The sequence below is a fragment of the Pogoniulus pusillus genome, chromosome 4, assembly GCF_015220805.1.
Source record: "Pogoniulus pusillus isolate bPogPus1 chromosome 4, bPogPus1.pri, whole genome shotgun sequence".
Lineage (NCBI taxonomy): Eukaryota > Metazoa > Chordata > Aves > Piciformes > Lybiidae > Pogoniulus > Pogoniulus pusillus.
In genome coordinates this window covers 345118-369232 of record NC_087267.1, presented here as the reverse complement: position 1 = coordinate 369232, position 24115 = coordinate 345118, and the positions used below count along the sequence as shown (strand labels likewise).

General features: G+C 48.7%; 1 protein-coding gene and 1 long non-coding RNA gene across 5 annotated transcripts in view; one reads left to right on the top strand and one right to left on the bottom strand.

Annotated features, from left to right (window-relative positions):
• Positions 1-3751, top strand: part of LOC135174421 (uncharacterized) — a 36733-nt gene extending 32982 nt beyond the window's left edge. The window contains exon 4 of the long non-coding RNA XR_010301890.1: positions 3580-3751. This is a non-coding gene — a long non-coding RNA (uncharacterized LOC135174421). The remainder of the gene's footprint in view (positions 1-3579) is intronic.
• The window catches only part of TMTC2 (transmembrane O-mannosyltransferase targeting cadherins 2), a 298456-nt gene that overhangs the window by 42086 nt on the left and 232255 nt on the right, over positions 1-24115 (bottom strand). For 2 of the 4 annotated variants that reach the window (XM_064141674.1, XM_064141688.1), the window contains exons 8-9: positions 23800-23921; positions 5934-6015 (exon numbers count right to left, since the gene is read on the bottom strand). In XM_064141674.1, coding sequence (XP_063997744.1) covers positions 5934-6015; positions 23800-23921 — 204 coding nt within the window. Of the gene's footprint in view, positions 1-42; positions 417-468; positions 663-5933; positions 6016-23799; positions 23922-24115 lie in introns of those variants that run through there. The other 2 variants (XM_064141687.1, XM_064141680.1) reach the window with 2 other exon arrangements.

Genomic DNA, 24115 nt, shown 5'->3' with positions numbered 1-24115 from the left:
CATAGTTTCCCTTCAGAATCATTATATATTTAACACCAGAATTGCCTAAAGTTTAAGATGGCAAAACCCCCTTGAGTTGCTGAAAGGTTCATGAGTGCATATTGGGAAGGCTGGCAAAGAGAGTTAGAGATGGATATGCTACATCTGGTTGGCTTTGACCCCACCTCATCAAGGAATTTAATTTCTCAACACACAATCACCCTGTAGCACCTGGTGTTCCCAACTGGGGAGAGCCATGCACTCCTTTGTTTATCACTTGGCATACACTGCATCTAGCTAGCCTGTCAGTCAGAAACAGACAGCTCATTCACAGGAATTATGGACTGCAAACTCAGTTTGAGTCATTTCACTGACAAAGATAAAGACTGACCTTCCAGGGGACTAGGGTGATACTTCTTCACTGGCATAAAGCTCTCCTGAAGAAATGAGTAAGACTTCATCAGCAGGTCATGGCTGATATTTCTCATTCTTATCAATACAACTTTGACATTTTATTTTTCATCATTACATTGTTTTCTTCACAAGACTTCTTTTCCCTCTTAAGTGTATGTCAGAAAGACAAAGTTTTCCTGCCATGCTCCTCAGGCAAGGAAGTACAGCAACAGGCAGCTCCACCACCGTGAACCAAATGCACATCTGTGCATATGTGTGAATTTTCACACCTGCTGGCATAGAATTGTAGAATCAGTCAGGGTTGGAAGGGACCACAAGGATCATCTAGGTCCAACCCCCCTGCCATGGGCAGGGACACCCTACCCTAGAGCAGGGTAAGTACATGACTTAAAGACTGAAACAAATGGTGCTTAAAAATCCACTGCTATCATATTTCAATGAAATGTATTTTTGAAGCTCAAACTGCAACAGCTCTAATGCATTTATCAGGCTGGGACCTAGGAGTGGTGAAGCAATTATCTTTGGAGGCAAGACATAAATTTTTCACAGACCTGGGTGAAAATTTAGGTATCCAAAAGGGCTAAAAGATCTGTGCTGAAACAATCATAGAATGATTCAGGTCGGAAAAGACCCTTGAGACCATCAGATCCAATCATTAACCTTACTTGGAATAGAATCATAGAATAGAACCAACCAGGTTGGAAGAGAGCTCCAAGCTCATCCAGTCCAACCTAGCACCCAGCCCGGGCCAGTCAACCAGACCATGGCACTAAGTGCCCCACCCAGGCTTTGCTTGAACACCTCCAGGGACGGCGACTCCACCACTTTCCTGGGCAGCCCATTCCAATGCGAGTCACTCTCTGGCAACAACTTCCTCCTAATATCTAGCCTGGCACAGCTTCAGACTGTGTCCCCTTGTTCTGTTGCTGCTTGCCTGGCAGAAGAGACCAACCCCACATGGCTACAGCCTCCCTTCAGGTAGTTGTAGACAGCAGTTTGGTACTTGACCAAGTTCGCCACTAAACCATACCGCTGAGCGCCACATCTGAACGACCTTTAAACAGGGTTGGAGAATCAACCATCTCCCTGGGCAGCCTGTGCCAATGCCTGCCCACTCCTGCTGTGAAGAACTTTTTCCTAGTGTCTAGCCTAAACCTACCCTGGTGTAGCTTAAGGCCATTCCCTATTTTTCTATCATTAATTACCTGTCAGAAGAGACCAGGATGAAAGTGGAGAAAAAAAGAAAAGGAAAGCCCAGCAGCTAACAAATGTGTGTGATGTGTGGGTTTAAGAAACTGGGATGCCTTAAACCATACAGTACAGACCCCCAGAGGCTAGACAGGTCCAGGAGGTGAACTGGCAAATGTAAGCTTTTGTTAGTTCCTTCCCAGAATACCTGCCTCTTCCCTTTATAAACGAAGAGCATAGGCTCTTCAGTCCTCTCCTCTCCCTTCTCCCAGATAATAGGAGAAAAATCTACAGAAGCAGCTCCCATGTCATGACAAACACAGAAGGGAAAGAGAACAGAGGGGAAAATAAAGTTAGAATGTTTGGCAACACGTTAATTTGCTCTGCCTTCATGAAAGTACAGCTAATATGCTTCAGTTTCACCTAATGTGACAGCATCCTTTCCATTCTGTTTTATATCTGCAACAGCAGATGCACGGAAAAAGGCAGATGATCAATGTGAATTGCCTAATTAAGTGAATGTATAATTAATGTAATGAGGATAATCCATTTTTATAATGAAAAAGGAATCGTTAACCAATTTAGAGTTATTAGAAAGAATGTATTATTCAAGGGGAACTGTGCTAAAAGGAGGTCTCAAAGGTGATTAATAAAACAAAGTTAATTTTAACATCCTGTTGGGCTCCAGACATCCCCGTTCCAATTAAACCACTGCAAATGGACCTAAGGCATTTGACTCTGTCCCAGTCACCAAACTGGAAAAACACAGACTGGATGGGTGCAGCACTGCTGGGTAAGGAACTGGCTGGATGGTCACACTCAGAGAGTGGTGAACAATGACACAATGGCCACCTGCAGACCAGTGCCAAGTGGCACCCCTCAGGCACCAGTGCTGGGACCAGTGCTGTTTAACATCTTTGTCCGTGACAAGGACAGAGGAATCAGTGCAGCCTCAGCAACTCTGCAGATGGCACCAAACTGTGTGGCACAGTCGACTTGCTAGAGGGCAGTGATCCATCCCGAGGGACCTGGGCAGGCTGCAGAGGTGTGCCCAGGCCAACCTCATCACATTCAACAAGGCCAGGTGTAAGGTCCTGCACCTGAGTGGGCACAATCCCAAGCACAGCTCCAGGCTGGGTGGGGAATGGCTGAGAGCAGCCCTGAGGAACAGGCCCTGGGGGTCTGGGGTGATGAAAAGCTCCACAGGAGCCTACAGTGTGAGTGCAGCCCAGACACAACCCTGTGCTAGCTGCAGCAAGAGCAGTGTGGGCAGCAGGGCAAGGGAGGGGATTCTGCCCCTTGGCTCTGCTCTCCTCAGACCCCACCTGTAGTCCTGGGTGAAGTTCTGGAGCTCCCAGCACAAGAAGGACATGAATCTGTTGGAGTGAGTTCAGAGGAGGCCACCAAGATGCTCAGAGGGCAGCAGCAGCTCTGCTCTGAGGACAGGCTGCAAGAGTTGGAGCTCTGCAGCCTGGAGAAGAGAAGGCTTCAAGGAGACCTTAGAGTAGCCTTCCAGTGTCTGAAGGGGGCTACAGGAAGATGGGGAGGGACTATTGACAAGGTGTTGTAATGACAGGACAAGGAGTAATGGGTTTGAACTGGCAAAGGGGAGATTTATACTGGATGTCAGGAAGAAGTTGTTTGCAGTGAGGGTGGTGAGACACTGGCACAGGTTGCCCAGGGAGGCTGTGGCTGCTCCCTGCCTGGAGGTGTTCAAGGCCAGGTTGGATGAGGCCCTGAGCGACCTGCTCTAGTGGGAGGTGTCTTGCCTATGTCGGGAGTTTGGAGCCGGATGATCCTTGAGGTCCTTTCCAACCTAAACCATTCTGTGATTCTGTCTGCTCATCCTGGAAGCACAGAATATAATTGTGTGTGTGCAGCATCCATGTGCACTTGGAAGAGAATCTTCAGTTCATTTATTCCTGTTATTCTATCAGCACACTGTTGCGTCCCAGCTGACCATGCTTGTCATGTGTCTGTTCTGTATGTGTTTTTTAGGGCTGATGTCAACTACTTCATTCTGTTCTAACGTCTTCATGCTGAAGGAAAAAGTGATCTCTAAGACTGACAGGCAAAACAGAGATGTATTTCCCCCTAGTTCAACATTTTGCACATAGAATATAGACTGTACCTGTTACAAAGTGCTAAGAGAAATTAATGAGATGCAGAGATCAGGATTAAAGTATTCACTGGGGGTTCCTGGGCAATATTTGGAATGCTTCTGGTAATACACTACAGAATCCTGATCTATGCAAAACATGGGGAAGGGCAGGGTAATTTATTTCAGAGCTTACAAAGTCCTGTGCCCAAAGTGACACGTAAGAGAAGCAGAAGCATAGCTGCTTTGATTTGAACATGGAGTAGCATCCCTTACTGTGGTGAAACTCTCAGAGCTGAGAGTGTAAAAGAAAAAGGTCTAGACCTGTAATGAAATACAAACAATCACAACTTCACTTGCCCTAAGTTCTTAACTAAGATGAAATGTATCACTCCATTCTGCATTCTGCTGGAGAAGCTGGCCCTGCATGGCTTAGACAGGTGGACTCTTCTCTAGGTTAAAGACTGGCTGGATGGCCAAGCCCAGAGAGTTGTGGTCAATGGGATTAAATCCAGTTGGCAACCAGTAACAAGTGGAGTCCCTCAGGGCTCAGTTTTGGGGCCAGTCCTGTCTAATCTCTTCATCAATGACCTGGCTGAGGGGATCGAATGCACCCTCAGCAAGTGTGCAGATGACACCAAATGAAGCAGCAGTGTCAATCTGCTGCAGGGTAGGAAGGCTCTGCAGAGGGATCTGGACAGGCTGGAGCCATGGGCTGAGGCCAATGGCATGAGGTCTAACAAGGCCAAGTGCCAGGTCATGCATTTTGGCCACAACAACCCCCAGCAGCCCTACAGGCTGGGGGAGGAGTAGCTGGAGAGCTGCCTGGCAGAAAGGGACCTGGGAGTGTTGGTGGCCAGCAGCTGAACATGAGCCAGCAGTGTGCCAAGGTGGCCAAGGAGGCCAACAGCATCCTGACCTGGATCAGCAATGGTGAGACCAGCAGGAGTAGGGAGGTGATCATGCCCCTGCACTCAGCACTGGTGAGACCACAGCTCCAGTGCTGTGTCCAGTTTTGGTCACCACAGCACAGGAGGGACATTGAGGTGCTGGAGCAGGTGCAGAGAAGGGTGATGAGGCTGGGGAGAGGTCTGGAGAACATCACCTATGAGGAGTGGCTGAGGGAGCTGGGGGTGTTTAGTCTGGAGAAGAGGAGGCTGAGAGGGGACCTTATTGCCCAATTACTTCTCCCCAATTACTAATGATAGGACGAGAGAAAATGGCCTCAAGTTGCATCAGAGGAGGTTTAGGTTGTCTGTTGGGAGGAAGTTCTTTCCTGAGCAGGTGGTCAGGCACTGGCACAGGCTGCCCAGGGAGGTGGTGGAGTCACCATCCCTGGAGGTGTTTAAAAGGAGAGTGGATGTGGTGCTTGAGGCTGTGGTCTGGTGATGAAGGCTGCTGGGATGAAGGTTGGGCTGGCTGATGCTGGTGCTCCTTTCCAACCACATCGATTCACAGTGATGAGATGTTGTGCTGAGGGGTTTGGGTTAGTCAAGGACTTGTCAGTGTGAAACTAATGACTGGACTCAGTGAGCTTGAAGGGCTTTTCCAATCTAGGAAGTTCTGTGATTGTGTATATCCCACTTTGGACTATGTAGCTTGCATTTTCAGACTTGTCTATTATTAGCTTTAAGATACATTAGGAATTGGTCCATAAAGTTAAATATTTTTGGTTCCCTGGGACTAATCACATCTGTGAATATTATTTGCACATCTAGCAAACTCAATCCAAACCAGTTTGGAATTAGCTTTATGCCTGTGTGGTTTGGATGACAAAGTTCTAGCCAATTTGTCAAGACCTTTTCTAATGCTATCCGTTGCAAGCCACGAAGATGCTGGGAAGGAGGTGGAAGTTAGACCAATAAATCTCCCATGATACGTAGAACTCACATACACGAAAGCATAACTCTGAGTTGCCCACCCACCAGCAAGCAGCGAAGTTAGGCCAACACTGTTAATCATGTTCCAGGCCAGGAAGTTCTGACACATGGCAACAGTCACCTTTTTCCTTTCCCAGAAAGGCAGCAATCCTGAAATTTCTCTCCCAGGAGGAATGCTATGCAAAATATGAAAATCTCCCCCTCTCCCTCTGCAGCCACTAACAAGCAGAAGCAGAGCTGAAGTTGTACGTGGCAGATTAGTTTCCTTCCTTGTCAAGAAGACATTTTGGCAGTAGCACCTGTTAAAGCCCTACCCACTCGGCGCCATGAGCACTCGGGGAACGCCTGTGGAGCCCTGCCTATCAGAAACCTACCGTAATGCATGTAGCAGTTCCCTTTGGCAGGGTCCAGCTGGATAGCCTTCACGAAGTACTCTTCTGCCTCGCTTTTGCGGCCCTTAAGAAAGACAAAAGAAGGGGCAGGGGAGAGAAATGGGGAAACATGATTTTAACAGGGTGTCACCATGGAGCGCTCAGGAACAGCTACCATTTCCAAACTCCAGGCACTACAGAAGAACAACTACTGCTATCACTGCATTTCATCTAACAGTACAATGTTAAGAGCAACTTTTGTGGTCAGCTGCTTTATGCTACAGATCTCCAGACTGAGGAAGAGGTGAGCCCAACATCACCAGTGTCCAAAAAGTAAGGAAGCCGTAGAAATGCATGGCAAAAAATACTTTGGATGAACATCAAGCTTTATGCTGCTTTTCTGGAAAGGCATCAGGATAAGCATAACCCAGACCCAAGCGAAAGGAAAGGCAGGAAGGAGAATCATGCTCTTAAACAGAAAAAAAAAGGAAAAGAAAAAAGAAGAAAAGAAAAAAGAAAAATCAAAAAAGGAAAAAGAAAAAAGGATTTTTTTAAAGAAAACAAAAAAAAAAAAGAAAAAAAGGAAAAAGAAAAAAAGGGAAAAAAGAAAAAAAGGAAAAAGAAAAAAGATAAAAACAAGAAAAAAAAAGAAGAGGAAAAAATATGTCTTGGTTCTATGAAATCAAAAATCACAAAATATTTTAACAAGGAAGGTATCCATAAGGGTCACAAAGTCCAAGTCCAACTCCCTGCTCCTCAACAAACTACCGTAAAACTAAACCAGACAGCTAAGAACATTGTCCAAATGCTACTTGAAGTCTAACAGGCTCAGTGCCCTGATCATTTCATTCCTTGGGGAGCCTGTTCCAGAGACTGAAGAGGGCCTTGAGCAACCTGTTCTAGTGGGAGGTGTCCCTGCCTATGGCAGAGGGTTGGAACTGGATGATCTTTGAGGTCCCTTCCAACCTAAACCATTCTGTGGTTCTATGACTGACCACCCTTCTCAGCAAGAACCTTTTCCAGCCTGAACTTCCCCTGATCCAGCCTCACTCCATTTCCTTGAGTCCCAAAGGACACTATATACAGAGCCAACAGCAAGGTCACCACGCACAAAGGTACCCAAATAGAAAGTATGTTGGATTTTAATGTGGGGAATAAGATTTAATTAGAAATCATTCCTGCTAACTCTAAAACACAACTGAAATAGAAAAGGTCATTGTTAAGAGGACACTCAAGAGGTGACCTCATTGCTGTCTACAACTAACTACCTGAAGGGAGGCTGCAGCCAGGTGGGGTTGGGCTCTGCTGCCAGGCACCCAGCAAAAGAACAAGGGGACACAGTCTCAAGCTGTGCCAGGGCAGGTCTAGGCTGGGTGTTAGGAGGAAGTTGTTGGCAGAGAGAGTGATTGGCACTGGAATGGGCTGCCCAGGGAGGTGGTGGAGTGGCTGTGCCTGGAGGTGTTGAAGCAAAGCCTGGCTTGAGGCACTTAGTGCCATGGTCTGTTTGATTGGCCAGGGCTGAGTGCTGGGTTGGGCTGGATGAGCTTGGAGGTCTCTTCCAACCTGGTTAATTCTATGATTCTAAAGACAGTGGTCAGTGGGATGGTAAAATGATCAGAAAGAGAAATTGAACAAAAGAAACGGTCAAAAGAAGAGACCTGCTCTAAAGCACAGAATTTCTCATCACTGAAGTCACTGAAGCTGGGTTAAGGAATACAAATGCCAAAGTAGATCCATTAGTGTTCAGTACTCTTTCCACGAAGGAAACAGAGGCGTTGCCGAGCACAAATCTCCACTAGCTCTTCGGCAGGGTACCTGTCACCTCTTTATCCCTACTCCCATGAAATCAGTTGCTGTGGTTTGGGTCATACAAGAGAGGGTGTCTGCAGAAAGAAACAGTTAAGCTGAAGCACTGTGGAAGAAAGGCATCGTGGTCGGCACCTCTCGAGGTTGCTTTGAGCCTTATTTCACGGCTATCACTAAAGAGGCTTTCTGTGGTCTGCAAACAGACATCCCATTTATCTTGCACTATCCCACGGCTGAACACAGGAACAATACTGAGGCCTGTTCACCATTACAGGTGCTCCAACTGTCAGCATTTCCCTCAAGGGCCTGAGATGCAATAAAAGAGAGAGAAGGAAGTTTTGCAGCACACTAAGAACTATATGGAGCCCATGTTCCATCAAAACCACACAGGCTGTATTTGCAAGAGATCACCCTGGCAGAGACTGACACAGCCTTGACATGTACAGTATTCCAGTGACACAAAATGAATGCTCCTTGGGGGTAAGAGTTCAGATTTACTGTTTAGTCAGCCTTCTCTGGTGGAGCTGTATACCTTAAATCCATACCTACATGGCCTTCCAGTGCCTTAAGGGGGGCCCTACAAGAAGGCTGCAGAGGGACTGTTTACAAAGGCCTGCAGTGACAGGATGAGGGGCAACAGTTTGAAATTAGAGAAAAGGAGACGTAGATTGGACTTTGGGAACAAGTTCTTTACCATGAGGGTGGTGGAACACTGGAACAGGTTGCCCAGGAAGGTAGCTGGGGCCCTTTCCCTGGAGATATTCAAAGTCAGGCTCAACGAGGGCAAAAAAGCATGACCAGCACAATGTGGGAAGTGATGCTCAGACTCTGTCCCACTCTGTTGAGATCCCACCTTGGGCACTGCATTCAGCTCTGTGGCCCCAGTATAAGTAGGACATGGACCTCTTGTGGGTCACAAAGATGCACCTCTTTTGTGAGGACAAGCTGAGAGGGTCAGGGTTATCCAGACTGGAGAAGTACTTAAAGGGGAGGCCTACAAGAAGGTTGGAGAAGGCCATTTCAGAAGGACATGCAGTTTAAACTGTAAGAAGGCAGATTTTGGTTGGGTGTAAGGAAGAAGGCACTAAAACAGGTTGCTCAAAGAAACTGTGACTCTCTGCATCCCAAACTGCTTTTTCCTCATCTGCTAGTACAGCACAGACACATCTAGAGAGAAGATGCCCTTCTCCTTTTTTCCCTTGTTTTGTTGTTTCATACAAGTGTAGTGCAGAACAGCAGGGGCAGGTGAACATAACCTCCGATTGAAAACACAGTCTGTGAGCTGTATATGAGTCACTAGGTGACAGCTATTCAGTTCCAGCACAACTAATTATTCAAATGAAAATAAGGAGTTGGGAGAGAAGATACTGAAGGGGACAACTAAACACTGAGTTTTGTACACTAATGTCCAAAGCTGGCATTTTCAGTCTGGCAGAAGCTGCCAGTCAGGAGGCCTGGAGTGCATAATGATGACAGTTCATAGAATCATAGAATCAACCAGATTGGAAGAGAGTTCCAAGCTCATCCAGGCCAACCTAGCACCCAGCCCTGGCCAATCAACCAGACCATGGCACTAAGTGCCTCATCCAGGCTTGTCTTCAACACCTCCAGGGACAGCTAATCCTTCTGCTTCCTAACCCCCCTGGCCAACCCTCCAAACTCATCTTGAATGCAAGGAAAAATCTGGGGTAAGGCAGAGGGGTGGGGAGAAGGTGTTAGGGTTGTTGGGAGCCCCTCCTGGGGACTCAGGTTTCTGGGAGGGCTGCTGTGTTCCTGTATTCCTTTTTAACTTGTCTATTTCTGTATATACAGGAGGGCTGGGGAGGGACTATTGACAAGGTCTTGTAATGACAGGAGGAGGAATGGGTTTAAACTGGCAGAGGGGAGGTTTAGACGGGATGTTAGGAAGAAGTTGTTTGCAGTGAGGGTGGTGAGACACTGGCACAGGTTGCCCAGGGAGGTTGTGGCTGCTCCCTGCCTGGAGGTGTTCAAAGCCAGATTGGATGAGGCCTTGAGTGACCTGCTCTAGTGGGAGGTGTCCCTGCCTAGGATAGGGGGTTGAAGCTGGCTGGTCCTTGAGGTCCCTTCCAACCTAGACCATTCTGTGATTCTGTATTGTAAATGCCTGCCTGTATCTTGTGCTGAGCTGTAACTATGAAGCTTCATTCAATTTCCAGAGCAGCTGACTCTAGTCTGGGGGATTTTCTTAAGTGTGGGGGGCAGGGAACACCCAAACCGTCACACAGAGACAATGGCAGTCTCTTTGCTGGGGGGAAAGCCAACAACAAAAACACAGTGAAGAGTGCCACTGATGAAGGCCTGTGTGTTGGAGGGTTTTTCTTTGCTGGGTTTCGCTTCCTGCAACTAAGGGGAGCCAGTTTTGTTCCCTAAAGCTTAGTGATACAGGGGTAGGAAACCCTCAGGACTGTCTCCTTCCAGACAGGACGAGGGGCAATGGGTGGAAGGTGAGGCACAGGAGGTTCCATCTGAACTTGAGTTTTTTCAGTGTGAGGGTGACAGAGCACTGGCACAGGCTGCCCAGGGGGGCTGTGGAGTCTCCCTCTCTGGAGATACTCAAGAACTGTCTGGATGCGTTCCAGTGTGACCTGCTCCAGGTGATCCTGCTCTGGCAGTGGGGCTGGACCAGATGAGCTGTCAAGGTCTCCTCCACACCCTGACATTCCATGATTCTATGACAACACTCTAATAAAGGATGAAGAACAAGTTGAGGGCTTATGGGAAAGATTAAGGGGCAGACTAAAGTGGGAGACACTCTTGTGGGTGTTTACTAGAGGCTACCTGATCAGGATAAGGAAGCTGATGGGGCCTTCTACAGGTGACTGGAAGCAGACAGGATCACAGCTCACAGATTGTTAGGGGTTGGAAGAGACCCAAGGAGATCATCCAGTCCAACCCCCTGCCAGAGCAGGACAATCCTATCTAACACAGATCACAGAGGAACACATCCAGACAGGCCTGGAAAGGCTCTAGAGAAGGAGACTCCACAACCTCTCTGGGCAGCCTGTGCCAGTGCTCTGGGACCCTTACAGTCAAGAAGTTCCCCCTTGTGTTGAGGCAGAACCTCCTGTGCTGCAGCTTACACCCATTGCTGCTTGTCCTATCCCAAGGAGCAGTGAGCAGAGCCTGTCCCCCTGCTCCTGGCAGCCCTCAGATACTGATAAACATTGATCAAATCCCCTCTCAGTCTTCTCTTCTCCAGACTAAGCAGCCCCAGGTCCCTCAGCCTCTCCTCATCATCTCAAAATCGCAGCCTCTGTCTGTCATGGGGGGACTTCAGTTACCCTGACTGAGGACTTAATATCTTCACACAGGTGGTGATATTCCCCTGAATAGATCTTTCTCTACAGCCTGAAATGAGGACAAACTTTCCATAGGTTCCCATGAATAAAGGAGAATTCTGTCTTTTCACCCCCTGCAGCTGAAGGTGAATTGTGCATGAGTAAATGGGTCTGTGATCATCACCTTCCAGCAACACCAGCGGAGCCAGAGGCAAAAGCGAAGGTAAGTGGCACGTGGCTCTCACCGGGCACAAGGCTGTCCTAGTTTTCAGACAGACTCCACTCCCCACAAATGATGGCAGCTTGAAATCAGAGCAGCTGCTTGCTTAAAGCTGTGGAAGCCAGAAAGCTGTGGGGGTCTTTTAACATAATCTCTGCAGCTTGACTTTTAAGACCAATTCTTTGTGTAACTTGACTGTAAGAGAGTTTTGATTGGTTTGGTTGCTTCTTCTCTAGAGATCAGGACAATGGATCCAACCTTGCAGCTGTTGTACTTGAGGCTTCTAGGGGCCCAAAGACCCCTGAGATGATAGTAAAACTGGGAAAGAGTAATACAGCTGAGCAGCTCTGAGCAACTCTCTTGTGGAAACTGTGATGGCAAGCAGTAAGGTGGTTCAACAAATGAGGTGGCCCTTTTAAACCAACACAGCAATGTGCCCTTGTGGCCAAGAAGGCCAGTGGGATCCTGGGCTGTATTGGGAGGAGTGTGTCCAGCAGATCAAGGGAGGTTCTCCTCCCCCTCTACTCTGCCCTGCTGAGACCTCATCTTGAATACTGTGTTCAGGTTTGGGCTCCCCAGTTTCAGAGGGACAGGGATCTGCTGGAGAGGGTCCAGCGGAGGGCTGCGGGGATGATTAGGGGACAGGAAGGCATGGCTGATGAGGAGAGGCTGAAGGACCTGGGGCTTTGTAGTCCACAGAAGAGAAGACTGAGAGGGGATTTAATCAATATTTATGAACATCTGAGAACTGGCCGGTAGCAGGGGCACAGGCTCTGCTCACTGCTCCTTGGGATAGGACAAGGAGCAGTGGGTGTAAGTTGCAGCAAGAGGTTCTGCCTCAACACAAGGGGGAACTTCTTGAGTGCAAGGGTCCCAGAGCACTGGCACAGGCTGCCCAGAGAGGCTGTGGAGTCTCCTTCTCTGGAGACTTCCAAGGTCTGTTTGGATGTGTTGCTGTGTGTCAGATAGTCTTGTCCTGCTCTGGCAGGGGGGTTGGACTGGATGATCTCCTTGGGTCCCTTCCAACTCCTAACATCCTGTGAGCTCTGGTTGTATGTTTCGTAAATATTCATCACCCTTCACAGTCTTCAAGGGTCTGACCATTAGAGATCCACTCTTCAGCACAGTTTTTACTTGCTTTAACTGGTAATAATGTGACTGTATAAGGAAGTCAATTTGTGTCACAAATGTAGTTGACTGTCATTCCCCAGAGCTGCTCTAACTTCTTTTGGCAAGCATTGACATTTCTAACAGGAGACAGTTAATTATGACAGGATTTCTTATGGAAGATTGATTAAACTGTGGACACTGAATACAGAAAAATGATTATCTGTAGTATTCTCTAGGATGTTTTAAAGCCTCACAGAGACTGCACAAGGATAGTAAAAAGATCTGAATTGAACCTCTGGTTCCATTTCAGGTTTCTTATTGCAGACCTGGCACCTGTTCCATAACAAGTTCCTTTTGCCTTACAAAAGTTGTGACAGGACAGGCAAAACATAACTTAAATGGTGTGATACTGAGTATATCAGTGATAAAAAGGATCAAGAAACCTTCCAGTACCTGAAAGGGGCTTACAAGAAAGACAGGAAGGGACTCTTCCCAAGAGCTTGTAGTGGTAAGATGGGAGGGGCCAGTTTTAAGGTTAGGGAAGCTAGATTTAGACTGGATATTAGAAAGAAATTCTTTACAGTGTGGCTGGTGAGACACAGGAACAGGTCACCCAGGGAGGTCATGAATGCCCCCTCCCTGGAGGTGACTGAGGCCAGGTTGGATGAGACCTGATGGTGACCCAAGTGCAGGGGCATGATCACCTCCCTACTCCTGCTGCTCACGCCGCTGCTGATCCAGGCCAGGATGCTGGCTCCAGGTGGCTCCAGCCATCACCACAGCAACCCAGAAAGATCTCTTTCTTTGCCAAAAGCAGTTTGTCCCGTGCCGGTTTCTGCAACAAGCCTTAGATTTATGCCGAGCAAAGCGAGAAGGGTAGGGCCCTCCTTTTCCTGTCTACAGGAAGTTAGAAACAAGATCCCAGAGATGAGATCCCTAAAGGAGGTTGGTGAGGGGTTATGTGCCTAAATCCCTGCTCCAGAGTAAATTACCTGCTAGTCAGACGGACTCCTTACACCTACATGGAAATATTCCGCTTCACAATTAGCTCTGTTGCAGTTGGCTTGCAGCCAAGCACATGTCCCAAGGGGCCTGTAAAGCAGATCTGTGGATGCAATACCTGTGGCATGTGGCCAACCAACCAGAGAAGAAATACAAGCTCAGGAGATGTCAGCTATTGAAACTTCTGTCGCTCGGAAATCCTGACGCTCAGCCCGGAGGTGTTAACGCTCCAGATGCAGCCGATGAGCAAGCACGGAGAAACAAAAGCGGCAGGGCTGAGGGCTCTGGAGTCAATGAACAGGACCTTCCACACTCAAGAAGGAAACCTCCCATCCCCTACAAGCCAATTGCTTGTAAACTGGAGCTAGAAATGAAAACAACTTGTGACATTTTTCAGATTCAGAACTAAATCCAGACTTCCAGCTCAGATCAGTTTTAGCCCCCAGGGGATTTCCAGTGGCAAGAAAAAGCATCTGTGTCAGACTCCGAAGACAAACCAAAAGCAGCAATGGCTACTGCTTGGATTAACTTGATTTCTTAGGAAGGGCCTTCTCAGTGTCATATATGCATTGTTATGGTGAGGGTTTAACTGAAATATCCAATTTTCAGACAAAAACTCCTCCTAGAAGCAATACTAACAGCCAAGGGCTTTAGCCTCCCAAAGTGAAACATCCAGCAGCTTTGCTGACCTCATTAAATTGGCTCCTACAGAAAATGCCTTTTAATAAATTTAAGATTTACCTATGTGTAGTCATTTACTTCTTCTCACAAGAAGTATGACTGGGAGGATGACAGAGCCCTGGAACAGGCTGCCCAAGGGAGTTGTGGAGTCTCCCTCTCTGGAGACATCCAAAACCTGCCTGGACCTGTGTGATCTGGTCTAGGTGACCCTGCTCTGGCAAGGAGGTTGGACAGGATGAGCTTCGGAGGTCCCTTCCAGCCCCTGACATTCTCTGAGTCTACTCTGAGGGAACTGATTACAAAAATATAAAGTGTTCTAGAAAGTGAATTTAACACAGAACATTTCAACTGCTACATCTTGAAACCAGCCATGATTTTCCTCTGCCACCCTGAGTGTTCCACCTCATCCCTGCTTTCACACAATCACAGGGTGGAGTCACCATCTCTGGAGGTGTTCAAGACAAGACTGAATGAGGCACTTAGTGCCATGGTCTGGTTGACTGGATAGGGCTGGATCACAGATCTTGGAGGTCTCTTCCAACCTGGTTGATTCTATGAACATCCAGGTTGGCAAATCCCCTCAGGATCACCAAGTCCAACCTAGTCCAACTCTACAAGAGTCACCTTAAACCATAGCCCTAAGCACCACATCCAAACACCCCTTAAGCACACCCAGGGTCAGCGACTGAACCACCTCCCTGGGCAGCTCATTCCAGAGCCTGACCACTCTCTCCACAAAAAACTTTTTCCCAATACCTAAACCTCCCCGGTCTCAGCTTGAGGTTATTCCTCCATGTTCTGTCTCCAACTACATGTGAGAAGAGACCAGCAGCAGCCTCTCACAATGCCCCTTCTCCTAGTTGTAAATTGCTGGAAGATGAAAAGTAAGTACAGAAATAGTAAATGCTGAATTAGTCCATTCATTATTGCACTGTGTTCCCCATTCCTGCTGCTGTCCCACGCCTCTCCCTGCCTTCCTTTTACTTCTAGGTTGCCATACATTTTGATTTATTTTGAGATGACTCCCAAGCACTACACCAACTACTGAATGCAGCAGGATATTTGATAGTGGCACTCTGAGTAATTTCACAGCTTCACAAAAATGGCAGGACACGTCCCTGGCTCTTCTGTTTCCCAGGACTATATGCAACAAACAACTGCAGGTCAAAGTATCTGCAGATGGCACCAAGCTGTGTGGCACAGTCGACTTGCTAGAGGGCAGGGATCCATCCAGAGGGACCTGGACAGGCTGCAGAGGTGTGCCCAGGCCAACCTCATCACATTCAACAAGGCCAAGTGTAAGGTCCTGCACCTGAGTGGGCACAATCCCAAGCACAGCTCCAGGCTGGGTGGGGAATGGCTGAGAGCAGCCCTGAGGAACAGGCCCTGGGGGTCTGGGGTGATGAAAAGCTCAACAGGAGCCTGCAGTGGGAGTGCAGCCCAGACACAACCCTGTGCTAGCTGCAGCAAGAGCAGTGTGGGCACAGGGCAAGGGAGGGGATTCTGCCCCTTGGCTCTGCTCTCCTCAGACCCCACCTGCAGTCCTGGGTGCAGTTCTGGAGCCCCCAGCACAAGAGGGACATGGAGCTGCTAGAGTGAGTTCAGAGGAGGCCACCAAGATGCTGAGAGGGCTGCAGCAGCTCTGCTCTGAGGACAGGCTGAGAGAGTTGGGGCTCTGCAGCCTGGAGAAGAGAAGGCTTCAAGGACACCTTGGAGTGGCCTTGCAGTGTCTGAAGGGGAACTACAGGAGGGCTGGGGAGGGACTACTGACAAGGTCTGGTAATCACAGGAGGAGGAGTAATGAGATTGAACTGGCAGAGGGGAGGTTCAAACTATATGTTAGGAAGAAGTTGTTTGCAGTGAGGGTGGTGAGACACTGGCACAGGTTGCCCAGGGAGGCTGTGGCTGCTCCCTGCCTGGAGGTGTTCAAGGCCAGGTTGGATGAGGCCTTGGGTGACCTGTTCTGGTCAGAGGTGTCCCTGCCTATGGCAGGGGGTTGGAGCTGGATGATCCCTGAGGTCCCTCCCAGGCTAACTCATTCTGTGGTTCTGTGACTGTATGGCCAGCCACGAGGAGGCTGTTTGAAGCTTAAGGACAGGACATTTAACTGGTGTGGGTCCTTCAGTGCCACAGTCCTGTCTCTCGCACGCTCATCCAAGCCACCAGCAGTCTGTACCACGTCTCTGTCTGCTCCATCCCCAGCTCCCTCAGGAGAAAATATTTGTAAAAAACAGACTGTTTCAGCTGGTTTTGGGGAATCTTCTGAGGTGGTTATTACTGACTTTAACACAGTTTGGAGCTGCAACACAGAAATTTTACGAGCCAAAGTAAATTATTCTTACAGCACTGTGGGTGATTTCCAAGCCAGTAAAAAGGCAGGAGATTAACAGCACTGTGTGGTGCCGTGTCAAAGGCAAGGAAACACTCTGCAGTTCTTTCCAAGGAAACACAGCAGTGCCTGTGATTCCTACATGCAGCAGGCTCAGTGTTGCAGCATGGAATCACAGAATGTCAGGGGCTGGAAGGCACCTCCTAAGCTCATCCATTCCCATCCCTCTGCCAGAGAAGGATCACCTACACCGGATCACACAGGAATGCATCTAGACATCTTCAGAGAGGGACACTCCACAATCCCATCCCAGGCAGCCTGTTCCAGGGCCCTGGCACCCTCACAGGGAAAAAATTCCTCCTCATGTTTAAATGAAACTTCTTATGCCTCAGCTTCCACCCAGTGCCCCTTGTCCTGTCATCAGGCATCACCCAGCAGAGCCTGGCTCCAGCCTCCTGGCACTCCCTCGCTACTTCAGCAGTTGGCAGGCACTACTGTGAGCTAGGAGGGTTGCTGTGTGGGCTGAAGATAAAACAGAACTTCAAACCAGATTCATTTATAATTGAAATGAAGCTGCTCGGAATAGACTGTAACAACCACTTGCTGCCTGACAGCAGAGAGGAGAGCCATTGGGAAGGAGAATCATAGAATCAGGAAGGGTTGGAAGGCACCACAAGGATCAGCCAGTTCCAACCCCCCTGCCATGCCCAGGGACACCCTACCCTAGAGCAGGCTGCACACAGCCTCAGCCAGCCTGGCCTCAACCACCTCCCTGGGCAGCCCCTGCCAAGCTCTCACCACTCATGCTGAAGAACTTCTTCCTCATACCCAGTCTGAACCTCCCCACCTCCAGCTGTGCTCCATTCCCCCCAGTCCTGGCACTCCCTGAGGAGGGTTTCTCAGTGCTCTCTCTAAGACCCCCAGAGGCAGAGGAGAGGGGAAGGCAAAAAGCCTCCCTTATGAAGGACTCTTTCAGCCAGCTTTTTTCTTCCTGAAGGTTTGCTCATACAATGGAAAATGACTTCGAGCAGATGTTCAGGGCTTCACTTTTTTACCTTCAAACTGGGAGCACTGTGATTTTAAAGCCCTTGAGAAGAACTGTGTTTGCCTCTGTGATATGGAAGTAATGCCCCAGGCCAAAGCTGAAGGTGCAGCCCAGCAGCGGCAGAGGCTGCCCAGGCCATCCGGACCGGGCGCAGGGAGGCACTGCCGCAGCAGAAGGCTGCGCTGCATTCAGCCAGGCAGGCTGAGCGCTGGCCAGAGCAGAGTGTATGGAATTCAACGAGAGTCTTGCACCTGGGAAGGAACAACCCCAGCGTGCAGGATGGGGTGGGGACTGACCTGTTGGGAGGCAGCGAAGGGGAAATGGATCTGGGGGTCCTAGTGGATGGGAGGTAGACCATAAGCCAGCAACGTGCACGTGTGGCCAGAAAGGCCAATGCCATTCTGGGGTGGATTAGAAGGGCTGTGGCTAGTAGGCCAAGAGAGGTTCTCCTGCCTCCCTACTCTGACTTAGTGAGGCCACATATGGAGTACTGTGTTCAGTTCTGGTTCCTCCAGTTCAAGAGGGACATAGAACTGCTTGAGAGAGTCCAGCACAGAGCCACAGAGGTGATTAAGGGAATGGAACATCTCCGTTACGAGGGGAGCTGGGGCTGTGCTGCCTGGAGAGGAGGCTGAGAGGGGACCTCATCAGTGTTGATAAATATCTAAAGGGTGAGTGGCAGGAGGCTGCAGCCAGGCTCTGCTGGGTGATGCCAGTGACAGCACAAGGGGCACTGGGTGGGAGCTGAGGCAGAGGAAGTTTCATGTAAACATGAGGAGGATTTTTTTCCCTGTGAGGATGCCAGAACCCTGGAACAGGCTGCCCAGGGGGGTTGTGGAGTCTCCTTCTCTGGAGATATTGAAGACCTGCCTGGATGTGTTCCTGTGTGATCTGGTCCAGGTGATCCTTCTCTGGCAGAGGGGTGGGACTGGATGAGCTTAGGAGGTGCCTTCCAGCCCCTGACATTCTCTGATTCATGGCACTGTATGCTTTCAGATTTTAGCTTGCTGTAAATGTATGGCTTGATCTTACTTGCAAACCTCCTGAGCTAGTGTGGTGTCATCCTGTGATTCTGTGAGCTGGCCAATGTCACACTGACAAAGGTATTTCCTAAGTTACTTATGCAGCTGAGCAGATGAAAGATAGAAAAGGCATTTGATGCTAAAGCACTGCAGTCCTGCACAGCTGAACACTGCCTCTGAAAAACAAACTACAAGAGAAAACAGAAGTACAAACTCAACCTCCAGACAAGTGGCTGCTTTCCAACGGCTGCACTAGCTGAGCTACTCATCATGCCTCTCAACCAGGCAATTGTGCTGTTGTAATGTATTTCCAGGAAACCTGTGGCTCAGTGAGTTGTAGTTTTTAGATAGGAAGATAGAAAGTTATCCAGTGTGAGGGGCTATGAAATACTTGTGACTTATGGCATTAGGTAAAAAGGCTGCAAATTCATTAACTTTTCCTTTGGAGCTCTGAAGTTGCTCTGTCTTGGCTTTTTGTTCCCCACTATGCGGCAGAAAGCTAAGCCCACCTGGCATTTCTTCTATCCCAAAAGAGCTGACAAACAGCAAGACAAATATTTGCATTAAAACAAAATCCAAGAGAATTGTTTCAGTACTATTAAGAAAATTGTTGTAGTCCAAAGGTTTTACTGCATGCAAATTAATTCCTCCTCTCCTCCTTCGTTCCCAAATTTCACTGTTGGAGAAATCTGTCTTTATTATTACCCACTTACACCCTTCATGACCCAGAGAAATCATAGAATCACCCAGGTTGGAAGAGACCTCCAAGCTCATCCAGTCCAACCTAGCACCCAGCCCTGGCCAAGCAACCAGACCATGGCACTAAGTGCCCCAGCCAGGCTTTGCTTCAACACCTCCATGGATGGTGACTCCACCACCTCCATGGGCAGCCCATTCCAATGCCAATCTCTCTCTCTGCCAACAACTTCCTCCTCACACCCAGCCTAGACATCCCTCAGCACACCTCGAGGCTGTGTCCCCTTGTTCTGCTGCTGGTTGCCTGGCAGAGGAGCCCAACCCCACCCGGCTACAGACAGGTTATCATGTTTTCAATAGTTATCAACAGTTAACAGGTTGTCAATAGTTTTTGTCTCAGCACTTCTACTCAGAAATAGGATTGCAAAACACCTGAAGGCTTGGTTCCAACAGATGAGGGGAAAGAAGCCTCTCAGAGGCCTCTCCTCTAGCATGTGAAAACCCCCTGAAGTAGGCTTTTCTCTCTCTTAAATATACAGGCTGTCAGAAAACTCGCATGAGCCAAGTAGCAAAGCTTAACAGAAGAGCAAGGTACAGTAGTACCTCCAGCTAGTCATGGGCTGGAACAGCTCTGCCAAAGAGAGCAGCTCTGATGCTGCTGAGTGCAGTTGCAGGAAGCATTTGAGTTACAGCAGGCATGCACCTGCAGTGTTACCAGCTCAGTACAGCAGAGACAGGACAAAGCCCGAGTCACCGAGCAGATGGCAGGCTGCAAAACTGACTGGGGTAAGCCACCAAGGTGAGACAAAATCCACAGGCTGCTGCCAAGTCCAGTCATCACCCATTTTCCTGCTGAGTGTCTCCTCAGACTTGGCAGCTGAGAGACATCTAGTAAATGAACACCAAATTTGCAGAACAAGGATAAATTAACTTTCCCCCCCCCCATGAACGAAACATCCATCTCTACCACCGCTCCTTACTTTGTCATCAGTGTGCTGCTTTGCTAAGTGCTATGTCAGTACAAGCCAGCAGGATGTCAGCACCATCTTGCTCTGCTCACTGCTCCCTGGGATAGGACAAGCAGCAATGGGTGTAAGCTGCAGCACAGGAGGCTCTGCCTCAACATAAGGGGGAACTTCTTTCCTGTAAGGGTCCCAGAGCCCTGGCACAGGCTGCCCAGAGAGGCTGTGGAGTCTCCTTCTCTGGAGCCTTCCAAGGCCTGTCTGGATGCACTTCTGTGTGACCTGAGCTCGATTGGATGGTCCTGCTCTGGCAGGGGGGTTGGACTCGATGATCTTTTTGGGTCTCTTCCAATCCCTGACATCCTGTGAGTCTGTGGTCTGTTGAGCTTATGCTGCTGCTAATAGAATGGACACAAACCATATCTGTAGATACTGCCCTGAATATGAGAATGAGTTACAGTAATGCCAGCAGAAAGCATCAAGACATGATGACAAATGTGATGAGGACAGGCTGCAATTGTGGCTGGGAGCAAGGGCAGGTGAAGAGGTGCATTAAGAATGGAGAGGAAGTGTATTTGTCTTGCTTCTGAGGCTGCAGCAGTCAGTACTCAAATCCACACATAGCTGGTTTTGCTAATGAGATCTACTCTTCCACAGACAGGTTGGATCCTCCAGGCACAATCAGCACTGTAGATACCTTGCATGTGAACAGGCCAGGTCTACTAGAATCATAGAGTCATAGAGTCAGTCAGGGCTGGAAGGGACCACAAGGATCACCTGGTTCAAATCCCTCTGCTGTGGGCAGGGACACCTCACACTAGATCGGGCTGTCCAGAGCCTCATCCAGCCTGGCCTTAAACACCTCTAGGGATGAGGCTTCCAGCACCTTCCTGGGCAACCCGTTCCAGGGTCTCACCACCCTCATGCTGAAGAACTTCTTCCTAACACCCAGTCTGAATCTCCCCATTTCCAGCTTTGCTCCATTCCCCCAGTCTTAGCTCTACTTGACAGCCTAGAAAGTCCCTCTCCAGCTTTCTTGTAGGCCCCCTAAGATACTGAGAGGCCACCTCGGAGCCTTCTCTCCAGTTGAACAGCTCCAACTCCCTCAGTGTCTCCTCACAGCAGAGCTGCTGCAGCCCTCTGAGCATCCTCCTGGCCCTGCTCTGGCCACACTCCAGCATGTCCAGATCTTTCTTGTAATGGGGGCTCCAGAGCTGGATGCAGTACTGCAGGTGGGGTCCCATCAGTGCAGACTAGGTGGGGAGAATCATCTCCCTCATCCTGCTGGCCACACTTCTCCTGATGCAGCCCAGGCTCTGATTGCTCTCTGGGCTGCAAGTGCACACTGCTGGCTCATGTTGAGCTTCTCCTCCACCAGCAACCCCACAGCCCTCTCCTTAGGGCTGCTCCTGAGCCAGCCAGTGCCCAGCCTGGATTGGTGCTTGGGACTGCCTCGACTCAGATGCAGGATTCACATGCATTTTCCAGCACTTCTTTCCTACAGTTGGGGTATGCCACTAGAGCTCAATCCTACACCTGAACTATCATGATCCGGGGGGTGAGGGAGGGGGATTATTTTCAGTGGTTCACCATGTTTTCAGTTATGAGATTCGAAGATTTCATTGTTTTGAAGAAAACTGGGATATCTTCTTTCCCAGAACAACCAGAACACTGCCCCTAGCAAACCTTATAGTTCATGTACTCAGCAGCTCAGGAAGTGTGCAAAAACATCCAGAGGACTACTGAGGTGGAATAGAAAAGAAGAAAAATAGAAAAAAAAAGAGATTTGGGGTTTAGTTAAGAAAATTCTTTCTCTCCCCACAGCAATTCTAACAAATCAGAACTTCTGTGTCGAAGATCTGCCTAGGAAGGAACCAATAACCCTGAGTTTCTCCTGCTATTCATAGGTAGAGGATATGAAGACATCTGCCAGAAAAGCAAAGTAAATTAGGAACTTTTTAAGCAGTTCTATCCCAGAGGAAGGTAATCAGTGGGTACATATATTTGTCAACATTCCAGGAAAACCCTGCTTTTCCAGGGCCTGGAACTGACAGGCAGTGGATATAGAACACTACCATCTAAACTTCCATTACAAGCTAAAAATTCCCATCCAGGTACTTTTAAATCATTGAATTGACAGGGTTGGAGAGGACTTCAAAGATCATCCAGTTTCAACCCCCCTGCCATGGACAGGGACACCTCACACTAGATCAGGTTGCTCAGAGCCACATCCAGCCTGGCCTGAAACACCTCCAGCCATGGGGCCTCAACCACCTCCCAGGGCAACCCATTCCAGGCTCTCACCACTCTCCTGCTCAACAACTTCCTCCTCACCTCCAGCCTGAACCTACCCAGCTCCAGCTTTGTTCCATTCCCCCTAGGAAGGGGGACCAAACTTCTTCCTAACATCCAATCTGAATCTACCCACTTCTAGTTTTGCTCCATTCCCCCCAGTCCTGTCACTGCCTGACAGCCTAAAAAGTCCCTCACAGCTGTCGTGTAGGAAACTTCAGCTCCTGGAAGGCCACAGTAAGGTCTCCTTGGAGGCAGACTGAATAATCCCAGCTCTCTATAGGAGACAATCAAACTCTGTGTTTGGCAGGAGATGCTAACACTGAACAGTCTTTAGTTCCTTCTAACCATGTTGTCACTTGTACTCACACAGAACAATTCTGTTCTGATTTCTTCCCTTCCCCCAAATTAATGTACTTTTGGCAGCAGTGGATCTGTTGATATTCGTTATTAGCCATTTTTCCTCACTGGATCTCTCTAGCCTGTGTTCAAGGGCCAGTTTTGCTTGAAGACTAGGCAGGCATAAGGAAGGTCAGAGTAAAAAGCTCATAGCTAGTGGAAAAGTTAAGGAAGACATTCAGAGTGAGGCACAAGGACTGAGAAGTCATACAAAAGCCTCTCAACAGAGCACAGAGAGGAAACACGAAACAGCTGGGGCGAACAATACAAGCAAATGCAGAAGAGACAAACAGGAAAGAGGATATGGTCATAAAAATGTGAATGAGAAATGGGAAACAAATTGAAAGGCAAATCTAAACCAGAATTATTTTGGTGGATGAAAATGGATTTCTCAGAAGAGAAATCCATCTTCAAAACAAGTGAAGGCCACACAAGACTGGCACTCTGCTGTAACTTGTAACCCTAATGGATGCAAGCTCCTCTTCACTCAAAGGGACAAGGACATTGTGAAGAAATGAGACAGTCCAGCTCTTCTGGTTATGTTTAGAACTAGCTCTTAGATCCTGAGCAGTTCTTTTCACAGGCTCAAAGAGTTACTCCTAAAGAAGTGCAAATTCAAAGCACAAACCCTTTAGTCCTGCTGCAGTAACCATGGATCAAACACTGACAATCTTGATTCGGTATCACTGCTTGTGATGGAAACTACTTACAACAAAGGCTTTTTCAACCAGAGGATTCCTTAATATCTCTTGTAAAGCTCCTACACCATTTTACCTGGTTGGTTTTTTTTCTGCACAGAGGTGGGGACACTTCGGGAACGGCTGCAATGTTTCACCAAAAAAAAGATGCTGCCAGAGTCCCTAATGAGGAGGCATGACTGAAACGGGTGACAAAAGGGTGACAAATAGGGCAATTACCAATTTTCACACCAAATCCTTCCCATCCCTTTCCCTCATCTATTTGAAGGACTTGGGAGCAGCTCCCAGGAGCTGCCTGATCAACTCACCGTCAGAGCCAGCAGTTTTCCATAGGTGAGATGGGCTGGGATATGGTCGCTCTTGGAGCGCAGTGACTCCACGTACCAGTGCTCTGCTTCTGGCAGCCGACTCAGCCTCATGTAGGCTTCTCCTGCAGGGCGAAACAAATGCTTCTGAGAACATCCACAATTGCTCAAGGCTTCCATAACTTGGCTAGTAGGACCAGGGAGGTTATTCTGCCCCTGTGCTCAGCACTGCTCAGGCCACACCTTGAGTGCTGTGTCCAGTTCTGGGCTCCTCAGTTCAAGAGAGATGTTGAGGTGCTGGAATGTATCCAGAGAAGGG